This window comes from Marmota marmota, unplaced genomic scaffold (genome assembly GCF_001458135.2).
Source record: "Marmota marmota marmota unplaced genomic scaffold, marMar, whole genome shotgun sequence".
Classification (NCBI taxonomy): Eukaryota; Metazoa; Chordata; class Mammalia; order Rodentia; family Sciuridae; genus Marmota; species Marmota marmota.
The window spans coordinates 63,269,600-63,282,515 of record NW_025999900.1 but is presented as its reverse complement, the minus strand read 5'-3'; the positions used below and the strand labels follow the sequence as shown (position 1 = coordinate 63,282,515).

Genomic DNA, 12,916 nt, shown 5'->3' with positions numbered 1-12,916 from the left:
AAGTTATAGGCAAGGGATTTTCACCTCCCAAATCAGTGTTTTTTAAATATTTTTCTTAGTTGTCAATGGACCTTTACTTCATTTATTTATGTTTATGTGGTGCTGAGGATGAAACCCAGTTCCTCACATATTCTAGGCAAGTGCTCTCCCACTGAGCCACCACCCCAGCCCCCAGATTGTCTTTAAAAAGTGAATTTCTTGAGGCTGAGATGGAGAGACCTGTTTCCTTCCTGGGCTGGCCACAGGAAATGCTCTAAAAATACCTACGGTCAGTGGGCCCTGGACCATTGGATGTCACGGCCTGAGTGGCTGCCATTCCTCAAGGCAGCCAGTGTCCCTGCACCAGGAAGGGGCCTAGCAATGCCTGGATGTCCCCATGCCCACCCACAACAGCTAGGTCTGCCACCACTGAAAACCCTGGGCCTCACCCACAAGTGGTCATTCTAGCTGCCCAGAGACTAGAGGGCCAACTCAGGGTGGGGCATGGGGGTTAGTGTGCTCCTGTGGGGTGGGCTATAGACAATGGCTGGTAGAAATGGTCAAGGGGAGACTCAGGAAGACAGGCACACAGCAGGCACTTAATAACAGCAATGGCTCCTGAGGGGACAGCGATGTCGACCTCGGGGCCGGCCTCAGTTTCCTTGGCTGCAAGGTGGAAGCACACAGAGCAGAGCAGGTTCTGCGGGTGGTGGGGTAGGTGGGTGCTGAGCCACAGACCTTCTCTCACAGATGGCCTCCCTGCCCCTTGTGAGGTGGTCATACTACCTCTACTTGTCCACCTCCAGGGACAGGGAACTGATTTCCTTGAGCGTGAAGCAGGGCAGACACTGGCAACCTCTCTCAGAAAACTGTCTCCTGGGGAACGCATGCCAGGGACCCACTGAGCCCCGGGGGGCTGGCCTCTCAGTCACCCTCCACCAGAGGGTGCTCCCAGAGGGGAAGTTCTGCAGTGCCCACAGATAGGCCCTGGAGGGGTGGCCCCCACCACCATCCACCTTCTGCAGCTGGAGGGAGACGCCCTGGGGCTCAGGCGGCTGCTCAGGGCCCTGGATGCTGAGGCCTGGCCTCCTGTGGGAGCTGGAGGCTGGTGCCTGCCAAGGGGACTTCCACAGCTCCCCCTACTCTGCCTTCCCCCACTGCTCCCTTGGGGACCTCTTCCCTGCCTGCTGTGGTGATCACCCAAGGACAGGGACGGCTGTGAGTGGCCAACCCTAGGTCTCTCAGCCCTGGATCCAGGCAGGGACCCTGACCTGGTGCTGGGTGGGGTGGGCGGCATACCCTGGGAGAGGTCTGGGCCCCACCAGGGCCTCCTGACCCTCAGCCAGCCACTCCTGTTCTGGGTCAGGGGCGGGGCCAGGAGCCCTTTGTTGTCTGAAAGGACGGGGGATTATCTGACCCTGGGTTTCAAGCCTTCTTTCTGGCCTTTTCCAAAGCTGCTCACAGACCTGCCTCCCCCGGGGAGCCCAGGGATGGTTTTCTGGCTTCCTGTGACCTCCTCGAAGGGCTGGCTGAGCAGTCTGGGTGGGCCCCAGAAGGATGGCACCGAGTAACCTGGGCCCTCGGAGCGCTGACAACCGGGGATGCACTGAGCTGGTAATTAGCTTCTACAGGAAGGGCCAGATCTGTCATTTTCCTCCGGAAGTGCCAGGCGGGATTTGCCGGCTGCCGCTCCTCAAACTAGGAGAAAGGCCGGATCCTCATCCTGGGGCCAGACCCTGCTAGGGATTCGGACTGGGAGCAGGAAAGCCGAAGTCCTTCCACTCAGGAATGCACTTCTGGGAACTTGTCAGAGGAAACAATCCAACAGGAAAACAAAGCAGTGCATAAGCACGTCCCCTGGGAGCTGTTTATAATAGTCCAGCCCTGGAAACCGCCCTGGTGCCCAGCAGCAGGGGAGCAGACGAGACCTCAGCAGAAATCAGGCTCATGAGGAGCACAGGCTGGGTGTGGGGGTCTGGCCTCCTCACCCTGTGTTGCCACACCCCAGCCTGGCACCGCCCTCCCCAGCCCACACTGGTACACAGACCAATCACATGGGGACCTGGCTGACAAGCTCCTGTCTGATCCTCATCATCAGGCAGGTGCACAAGGATGTGTTAGTCATGGCATCTGTCAAAGGGACCTAGTACCAGGGCTGGCACCTGGGGTGCTGGGGGCATCGGTGGGATGGTGGACGGGGGCTTGGCCTGGTGCCTGGTAAGGCGAGGCCCTTATGGACTGGGTGCCTTCTCTCTTCTCCCTCCCCCACCCCTGGGCTACAAGGCTGCTTTAAGGACACCAGATGCCCAATGTCCAGGAGGCTCCGGAAGGCTGCTCTGCATCCGTGCTGGCCCAGGCCCTGGGAGGAGCCCCATGAAGAGGAGGCACCTGAAGGAAGCAGCTAAGCTGAGTTCCAGAGAAGCTTCTGGAAAGAGGGAAAGGCTAGGCCAAGACATGGCTGGAGCCCTGGGGTTTTGGCTGAGTGGGTGAGGCCAAGGAAAATGGGGGCTTGTACGTGCTGGGCTGGAGGTGAAGGCTTGGAAAATACCAGGCCACAGGAGGGATTTCAACGCCCCATCCCACGCCCTCCCCTGGCAGCCATCAGAGAAGATGGAAACGCAGAGCCCAGAAAGGAGCTGGGCCTTCCATTCCTCCAGTGGGTCCCTTCCTAATCTAGCATCTCCGCGAGTTCACTGGAGGAGGTGGACCAGGGGGTCCTTCCCAGCCCTAGATGGAACTTCCACATGTCCACCGGGCAGAGCATCCTCTTCTCTCTCAGTTTCCCAGGATAAAGCGTGGGGGTTCCCAGGATGCCACAACTTCATGTAGCCCCACAGGTGCCCGCCCTTCGTCTTCAACAGCTAGTGGGACCCCCTCCACTGGGCACCCTAACCTGATTGGAGAAATGCTCCTTCTGGTAGACTCCGAGGGCAGAAGATGAGACTAAACATTATGGAAAAGAAACTGAAATGAAGGGTTGGCAGGCCCCGCCAGCTGAGAGCCTCTGAAGAGGCAGACCTCAGCTCTGACATGCCAGCTGTGGCCTTGCTCATGGGTAGACCCTCTATCCACCTTCACAGAATGTGCACCTGCCACCAGAGGGACCATACAGGCCTGAGCCCCAACCTCAGAAGGTAAAACGGGCACCATTCTTGCCCACTGGTTACAGGCCCATGGGGGGATGGGTGCAGGAGACAGCTTTGGTACCTGGAATTCACCAAGGAATGAGGGGCTGACCTGATGGGGTCACCCTCCAGCAGGGAGTCCTGGGGCCTGGGGGTATCAGGGAATATTCCTGGTCCTTCTCACTTGTTTCACATGCCACTCTGAAGAGCTAGGTTTTATTATTGTTTAAATAAATTATATTTTTATGGTAAACAAAATAATGCATGTGCTTAAGTTTTTAAAAAAATCAAATAGCACTAGAATGTCCATGAGGAAATCAAATGTCCCTTCCTGCCTTTTCCCACTGCCCAGTGAACCGGTGTCAGCGTTTGGTTGTTCTCTCTGGTTTTAGGCTCCAAGTAAGATGTTTATATGTTTATTTCTTGATGTTTCGATGCCAGATATTTCTGCGGCCTTCCTGTCCTGCAGAAGAGGCTTCAGCCCTCCTAAGCCCACTACTCCCACCTCCCCAGCCTCGCTCCCCACCAGCACCAGAGGGCTTTATCCCAGTCTTAGGCAACAGCTGGTCAAGGGTTTTGTGATGATTAGGTAAATGTTCTTCTGTGAAGGTCATGAAGTGGTTGATGACAGTTTCCCCTTCAAATTCACTTGCTTATGCTCTGGAGTTAATGCATTTTTTTTTAAACTGGCAAGGTATTTTGAGATAGGATCCCTCTAATTTTTCATTGCATCTACTCTAAACCTGGTGCTACTGTCAAGTGTCCTGGCATTGTGCTATGTGACAGAGTCCCTTTCGCCCTGGGCCTTCCTGGCAAAGCACTCCAACTTCTGGGGCTGCTTCTCTGTGGCGCTGGGAAGGACCCTCCTTCCTGGGCGATGGATGGCTCGGCTGCCTGGTGGTTCTCAACTCCCAGGAGGTGTGTGCTCCACAAGCTTCCTGGAAGGGGTGCTGGTGATCTGTTTGGTTTTGTTTGAGACCTTACATTTCTGAACATGTTTGTATTCCAGCCTCATACTTGGCTGGTCCATTCCATAAGCATACAATCCAGGCAGGACATTCTTTTCCCTTCCATTTTTAAGGCAACTGATTGCGCTGTGATCTTCTAGCTTCTAGGGTTGACAATGAGAAGTCAATATCAGGTTTCCTGTTTTGTTTTTTAATAGTCCCAGGGATAGAACCCAGCAGTGGTGGACCATTGAGTTACTAGCCCATTATCCCCGAGTCCTTTTTATTGTTATTTTGAGATAGGATCCCTCTAAGTTGCCAGGCTGACCTCAAATTTGCGATCCTCCTGCCTCAGCCTCTGAGTAGCTGGAATCACAGGCAATGCCAGGGTTAAAAATTTAAAAATGACCAAAACAAAACAAAAAAACCCCAAACATGTGCACAGAGTTGCAAAATCAAATTATAAGCCTTTTTTTTTTTTTTAAACAAAAAACAAAACAACAAGAATATTTGCCCCATCTGATCTCCTTCCAGCCTGGTGTCTGCTTCCTGGAAGTGATTTTTTTTTTTTTTAATATTTTTTTAGTTATATATGGGCACAATATTTTTACTTTGTTTATTTATTTTTATGTGGTGCTGAGGATCAAACCCAGGGTCTCACACATAAGAGGCAAGTGCTCTACCGCTGAGCCACAACCCCAGCTCCCTGGAAGTGATTTCTTTGGATTCTTCTGAACTTGACTCTATATTTGAAAACAATACACTTGTGCTACTCCTTATTGATCCTTCAACGTCAGCCTTTCTATTGTGGAAGAGGAGGGTTTTGCCCACTCTTTCTCCTTCCTTACCATCCCCTCCCCTCCGCACCCTCTCAGTGTGACTATCAGTTTTGGGTGAAGTCATCATTGTTTACAGGTACCATATAAACTTTATGGCCAATTAAGCCATGACTGCATTTCAGGCCTTGAGTGACTTCTGAGTTTCCCTAGAGATTGGTAATTACCTTCTTGTTTGGACTTATTTGGTTTTCTTTGGATTCATCACCAAATTCTCTGATATAGTGGAAACATTCCTCTCTGGACAGCAGCAGAAGCCCCAGGGAATCTATCCCTGGGTTCTCCCTCAGGCAGCTCCTCCTGGAGCCTGGGTCACACCTGCCCTGGCTGCTTCTGGCTACAGGGCCCTCTCATCCTGGGATCTGGTTTCTTAAATTTCCTCTCTTGGATTAATTTCTAATTTTAGAGAAAGGGTGTCTGGAACCTTCCACCTTCTGGAGCTGCTGTGGAGAATCAATACTGGGCTGGTTTCTGATCTTTTGTGTGTGACTCTCCCTCTCTGGAGGTTTTAGAATTTCCTCACAATGGCATTCTGAAACGTTGCCATCATGTGCCCAATATGGTCTTTTTGCACTTCTGTGATGTTCCTTTCCGTTGAGAGGCCTGTGACCATGAGTCCCTGAGAGTTTTTGGTGTTACGTCTTTATTACTTTCCTCTCTTCATTTTGCCCTATTAGATATGGGGTGTTAAGTGAACACCATCCCAGACTCCACGACCCTAGTCCCCTTCCCTACTACCAGCTACTGTACATGTCCCTACTGTACATGTCCCAGGCGGCACATGTCAGGATTATTTAGGGAAATTTGGATTCTGTTAGAGAAAGAGCTCTAAATCCAGACACTTCAGAAAGGGTACATCCCCCCAAAATGGGGCGTCTCCTCCCAGCTCAGCTGATGCCAGTGAAAGGCTCACCTGGCCAGAGCTTCCCGGCCCCGGGTGCTGGACTCCCCATCCCCAGAGATTCTGGTGGGATTGGTCAGGGTGGGGTCTGAACAGCTGCATTTTGTAATCTTTCAGGTGAACCTCATGAGCGGCCAGGGCTGAGACCACGGGGCTGACCCACCACCCCATTTCGAAAGCCCAGCCAGCTGTGTCCTGAGGACCCTGGTTGCTCACAGGGTGCTAAGGTGGAGATGCGGCTGGCGTTATGGGAGGCTGGTGTTGGGGCTCTGCTGGGGGGGAGCCTGCTCTTGAGAGAAGGCCCGGCTCATGCAGAAACTTTCAGAGGCTTAAGAATACTATTTGCAGCCCAGGCACCGAGCACCCACAGGCCTCCCAGCCCCCTCCCCAGGAGAGCAGCACCCACCTGCCTCACTGCATGGCTAGGTTTGGAGCCTGCCTTGTGCCTGTGGTTGTCTCCCATTCTTTGGGAGGTAGAAGTGGTTTCATTTTCAGATACAGACCTAGCGCCCAGGGGAGAAGGTAGGACTGCCTGCCTGGGGCCACCCGCTGTTATCACATCAGAGGCACGGACCTTAAGTCCAGGCCTTTCCTCCTCCACCCAGCTCACTCCCCATCACTCACTCATTCAACAAACATTTAATGACTTTCCTGGGCTCTGTGCCAAATGGGCACCGGGGGACAGTGGTGGGCAAAGCAGTGGACCTAATGGTCTGCTTCCATTACTTATGCCACCACTTCTCTCCAGCCAGCTGGGGGCCAGGGGACCACTTTGTTTTTGCCCAGCCTCATCCAGCACAGGTCATGATAAGGCCTGGGGGACATTAGGAATTACTGTTGCCACTGTTGTTATGTCCAACAGGAGGGGGCCAGTAGGGCTGGGCCTGCCGCCAGCAGAAGCCACATTAACAATTAAGGTCTTTGCGACTTTCATTCCACCCTCACTGCATGAAATATTCAGGCACCAGAGGAGATTGGTCTCAGATCTCTGCAGTGGGCAAGCTGGGCTGTGGGGTGGCACTGCTGGCTTTGGACCCTGGGCCCAGGGCAGCCCTGAGGCCTGGCATGCAGGGAACACCAGAGGCTGTGGGGCTGGCTGGGCGTGGCCTAGAGGTGCCTGATGCAGAAGGTGCAGCTGCTGACAGTCACAGAGATACACAGCTGGGCTCAAAGACTGTGTGTCTGGGGCCTGGGACTTATCGCCTAAGTAAACCCTGTAATTATCTTACAAGCAGCATAATCACGTTGCATTATATTAGTGCAAGCATGAAAACATCAATTTGATAAATACAAACATTTCAAATAAATCACAAGTGGGTAAACCTGTTTCTTCTCCTCTCCCTTCCCTTAGTACACTGGGTCCCTTGAGTATGAAGTTGGAGTGGGCTTCTCTTCTGCTGAGAGATGAGAGGAGAGAGAGAGAGAGAGCAGAATGTGGAGCAGGAAGGAGGAGGTCTAGCCTACCAGTGTTGACAAATGGTCAGTTAGCAAGGACAGGTAAGGCACAGCCTGGACCTTGGGGGCAGGAGTGTAAGTTAGCACTTATTTGGAAAGCAGACCAGTGCATCCTTTGGTCCAGCTGAAGTGTGTGCACCACAGGACTGACTCAGCCATTCTGTCTGGGTCCAGGCCTGAGCCAAGTTCTCGCTCATGTGCATCAGGATGCATGTACAAGACTGTCCACAGCAGCACTAGAAATGAATGACCTTCAACAGGAGAGTAGGCTGTAAAGACAGGTGCATACAACGGATACTAAATAGCAGCTTTATTTGACCAGTGGCAAGTTTGCCCCTGGAGGCCATTCAGTAATCTGAAGATTTTTTTTTTTTTCTTTTTTGGTACTGGGGACTGAACCCACAACCTTCCGCATGCTAGGCAAGTGCTCTATCACTGAATACATCCTCGGCCCTTTTTATTTTTTGAGACAGGGTCTCACTAAGTTGCCCAGGCTGGTTTCGAATTGAGATCCTCCTGCCTCAGTCTCTGAGTTGCTGGGATTACAGGTGTGCACCACCATGTATGGCTCAGTTTTTGTTTTTTAAAAGTGGGTGAAGGGGTGCTACTTCCATCCAATGGGTAAATGTTGGTAAACATTCTACAATGCTTAGGACAGCACCTGCCCCCCAACTCCCCTCCACTAATTAAAGATCTATTGGGTCCAAAATGTCAACTGGGGGGCTGGGGTTGTAGCTCAGTGGTGGAGCACTTGCCTAGCATATGTGAGGCACTGGGTTTGATCCTCAGCACCACATTAAAAAAATAAACAAATAAAATAAAGGTATTGTGTCCATCTACAACTAAAATAAATTTTTAATTTGAAAAAATTTTAAAATATCAACTGAGCTGAGGTTGAGTAACTTGGTATACAGCTGTGAGAAGGAATAAACTAAGCTACATATGCCATCATAATAATGAGTGGAAGTGGCAGGCTGCAAGTGTAATGTCACTTAAATAAATTTCAAAAGCATGCAAACATCCAGCACTGTGTCATAGGGGGACTGAGGTAAGCCTGGGGCAAGTGCATCATCGCACAACATTCAGAGCCCTGGCTGTTCTGGGAGGGGGAGGGGGTGGGCTGGGGTGGATTCCTTCAGCTGGGTGGTGGGTTCCCTACTCCCTGCTTATTATCTAATCCATTATGAAAATAAGTGTATCAAGGTGAGAGTTAGCCCTGTGAAGAGCTCAGAAGGGTGGTAGAGAATTTCCGTGGCTCCAGCTTTGAATTGAGGGGCAAGGAGGGGTGTAGAGGCCAGCACCTCCAATCCATTCTTTTATCTCCACTCCCAGGCTGCTCCAGCCTGACTCATCTGACCTCAGAGGCTCCTTGATGTCTCTCTGCCTCTCAGCTGCACATCCCCTAATGCCTCCAGGCTCTGACTCTCTAATCAAACCTAAGTCTGGCCAGGTCTCTCTTCTGGGCCTTCTGGTTAGACCTGAGGTACTTTACCAGCATAGGAGGCTTTCTGGACTTCAGCCCCACTACCTCCCTACAAAATCAGTGACTCCAGCCAACTGTGGGGTGAATGAGTGTTCACTCCTGCAGACCTCCAGTTGCAGCTCCTGCCCTTTCCCCTCCCACACGTGGAAACAAGGACACTCCATTACTGAGCTCTGTCTGGAGGTTCTGTATCACCTGCCTTCCTGGCTTTCTCTGATTACCATTTCTCCCGCTGACCCTGCATTTTGGAGTATTTTATCTACCATGTGTTAGCATGGAGGTTCTCAACCCCAGCCACCTCTTAAAAACACTGTGTGGCTCAGACCTGACACCTACGTGCCAGGGATGGTGGCAGAGCAGCTCTGTTCTAAAGGCTCTCAACTTTCACTGAGCAGCTCAAGGACTGTTGGAGCTCCAGGGTCTGATTTTACTTTGCATGACAAAGCATAGATCTTGTGACTAAAAGCTAAAAGAAACTCTCTTGGCATTTCACCATGCTGGTTCTGTTGGACTGTTATGGGGGGCATATGCCTCTGGTTGGACCCCAGCATCCAGGACCCTCAGGGAGGGGGCTCTGCCCTGGAAGTCCCTCTTGCTTTAGAACCCTGTTTCAGCCTTGGGCCCTCTCACTCCTGCCATCTTGTCCTCTTCTGCCCAACCATGTCCTTCCTCAAGCCACACAAGAACCCCACCTCTAGCACCTTGTCTTGGCTCTTCAGGGAGGATGTTAGCAAAGCCCTGGAGGCTCTTGGATGGGGCACTCCTGTCTGAGCACTCTGCAGGTGATAACCCATTTAGGTAAAGGCTGCATTTGGTCTCAGCTGAAGCTGTGGACTTGGAAGATCAGGGGTGCAGGCCATGGGAGAGGATAGCACAAAGCAGAGAATCATCTCAGCAACTTCCCTGGTGAGTTAGGGTGTCCTGTAGTGTGTCCTGTGACCAGCCCTCCTGGGAGCAATTGCCTGTAATAGACTTAGCTCTGGGTAAGCCTCTGGGCAGCTGGTTAATATTGGCTTTCTGGGGGTTAAAACATATCTGCAGCTTCCTCAGACACAGTATGAAACCCCCTCCTTCTCTAAACGCAAACTGGGCTGGGCTGGGCTGGGCTGGACAGGCAGAGCACAGTGCTCCAGCAGGAAGGACACCCTCTATTCAGCACTGACTCATGTGTGCTGAGTCTGGGGAACCTCAACACCAGGGTATAACCTTGGAAGCACTTTGCCTAGCCTGGCCTCTCTCCATCACCCTCTCCTGACCATCTACCTGGAAAAGGGGGTAGGTAGGTAGGTAGGGGACCTGGTACTGAATCTGGACCTCTCTGTATGGACCCCATCTCTTTTTCACACAGGTGCCAGACAGAGCCTCTTAAAAGGTAAGCCAGGTCATTCTACTTCCCTACTGAATAGTATCCCCTTGGCTTTCCCAGCTGCTTTAGACCCTGCATGATCTGGCCCTCTCACCCCTGAGAGCATCTCTCACTCAGGGCAATTCTAGGGTCTCTGCCCCAGCTATTCCCTCCACCTAGGACGCCCTTCCCCCTTCCTTCTTCCTCATCGCCCAGATCTAAGCTTCTATAGTCGTCCTAAGTCTCTCCCTGACCGGGAGATCTAAGGCAACTGATGATCACTTTTTGTGACAGCAGCTGTCTTAATTCCCTGCACAGTACTTAAGACAGTCCCAGTTATCTTGTTTATTATCTTCTCCCCCCTCCTTCTCCCAGAATGCCTGAATCCCCAGAGGGCAGTGGCTTCTGCTGTCCTGTCCCATGCAGAACCCCCGGGGCTGGGGAGGGAAGTAGGGGCTAGAACAGGTCTAGCAGAGAGCAGGCTCTGGGCACACAGTTGTTCAATGAATGGTTGAGCAAACCCAAATGGGGACATCAGCTGCTGCGCCGGCGCGCGCTCCAGGCCGTGGGCCGCTCACGGTAGCGTGCGCGGGTTTTTATCTCCTGGCGAGTCCCAGGGGAGGGACACCTCCCTCCGCCGGCTTTCAGCAGACGCGCGGTAAATGCGCTTTGGGGACCAGAGGATAATAGCCTCTAGCGTGGGAAGATCGGGGTGCCCCGCACGGTTGCTGGTGGCAAGGGGATTCTGCAGTCGCTGATCTTCCCCGGACTCCGACATTAAGGCCCCAGTGGAAGACTTTCTCCACCTTTCCCAGTGGTTTCCACAGCGCGAATTGCAGATTCCCGTCCGATCCCAGGGATTTAGCGGTGGAATGGGTGAAAAAGTAGGGCTTTGAGCGCCGCTCCCACAGAGGGGCAAGTCTCGGAGCCCTCGCCCCATCGTGGCTGGGACCACGGTACGGATCTTGCTCCAGGACGCGGCTGGCAAGGCCCTGGCCATCCCGGGAGCAGACGCCGAATCTAACCCTGGGCCAGTGGAAGCGCAGTCCCACTTCGAGCTCTACGAGAGAACCCGGGTGGAGATGGGGGCGGAGGAACCCGGGGGCAAGGAAAGGGACAAAGAGCTGCCCTGCCCGACCCCCCACGTAGGAGTCCTATTGTTCGTCAAGTCTCACTCGGTGCCGAACTCGGGTGCCCTCGGGAGGCGGGGGGAGAGCTGTCGCCTATATTCTAGGCATTTGTTTATTAGGGGTGAGAAAGGGAGGGCGGGGGACGCGGGTCTGGGAGGGGGCTCGGGTCCCATTTCCGCGCGTCGCCTTTAAGGGAAGCCCTGCCCTACCTTTCCCACCGTCCCCCTCCTCTCCCGCGGCCGTACCTGCATTTTAAAAGCGCCCTGTAGCCCTGGGATTGGCCAAGGCCGCGTCCTCCCGGCGCAGAAACTTGAACCGTGGGGAGGCGGGGGGGTGGATGGAAACCCAGCGGACGGACAGTACCATCTCCACGGCTTCCCCCGCGTGTGCCCCTCCTCTCCCACACACCCCCAGAGAGGCCCAATCGGACGGGCGAGAGGGCGGGACCGCGGCTCCAACGCGCCTTTGGCAGGGCGCCGGGCGGAAAGGGCGGGCCGGCCGGCCGGCGCACGCGGCCGCGCGGNGGCTTGCACGGTGAGGATAACTACCTGCCGCCCTGTGCGGGTTCGCAGGGCTGCAGCCGCGCTGGCGGCTCGGGGTCGTGCGGTCCTGGGGTGGGGAGAGGCGCTAGTCCTGGACCCGGTATCTTCAGCTGGCGTCGCACTCGGTCCGGGCGAACCCAAATTCACCTGCATGGGGCTTTGGGTGGGGGTAGTTGGTCAAGTGATGACGCGTGTTCCTGTCCAGGTTAGAATCCGCGGCCGGCGCTGTCCTAGAAAAGTTTCTAGCCTGCGGAGTTGTCGGTGTTACAGTGCAGCACTGCGGCGCTGGCCAGGGGCTTCATCCCAGGTTGGAAATCCTTGTCCCGGGACCCAAGGATCTTCATGAAAAAAACTGAAAGGCGCTTTGGGGCACAAAAGAATTTCCCCATACTTGGAGCAACAGGCGTCCCCCAACCTCAAGGGACATCCGCAGGGGTGCTGTGACTGCATTGCGCCTCTGCTTTCCCCAGCTGCATCCTGGGCTCTCACGGGGCTGACAGACCAAAGGCAGGCTTGACACCTAGGCTGCTGACCAGAGTTCTGCACTTCTGGCCGGGGGTCTTTCTCAAGGCTCTGAGATTTAGAGATGTATTTGGAATGGATTCTGGCTTTTCGCCTCTGTGTGCCTCAGTTTCCTTAGTTGTAAAGTGGAAAGGATGATCCCTGCCTCCTGGATTTGTGGTGGAGATAAGGCTCCTGAAAGGGTTTGTAAACTGTTGACCGCCTTACAGGAAGTACAGCGGTCATCTGTGGCTAGGGTGTGGATGGGAGGATCTTCAGGAAGGCACAGCACTATCTTCAGCCATGTTGCTGCAGAGGGTGTCCTGCTCTGGGGTCTGGGAGCCCAGCAGCCTGCCCCTGTCCCTGCCCTCTGCTCACTGACTCTGCCCTGCCCCTTCCCTCCTCTCCTGCCTGGTGGATGACGGGCCTCCCTGTTCTTTCACGTTTTTGGAGGCTTCTTCCTGGTTCTGATGGCAGTTGCTACTGCCTGAATTATTTTCCTGGTGGTGGGGGACAAGCAGCTCTTTCTGGTTCTCCTTAAAGCTTTTTCCCAATTCAGAGAAATAAATATATATATATATATATATATGCTTTAAGTAACTGCTTGTCCTCAAAGTGACAGCCTGAGCCATGGAGGGACACTTTCTCTTTGGTTTGATAACTGAGTGACTC

General features: G+C 53.5%; 1 protein-coding gene across 1 annotated transcript in view; it reads right to left on the bottom strand.

Annotated features, from left to right (window-relative positions):
- Hhipl1 (HHIP like 1) overlaps window positions 1-11,611 on the bottom strand; it is a 56,193-nt gene extending 44,582 nt beyond the window's left edge. Inside the window, 1 exon segment of the mRNA XM_015495483.2 lies at window positions 11,447-11,611. Within this exon segment, the coding sequence (XP_015350969.2) occupies window positions 11,447-11,452 (6 nt within the window). The 5' untranslated portion in view covers window positions 11,453-11,611.
- Between the last annotated feature and the right edge of the window lie 1,305 nt (window positions 11,612-12,916).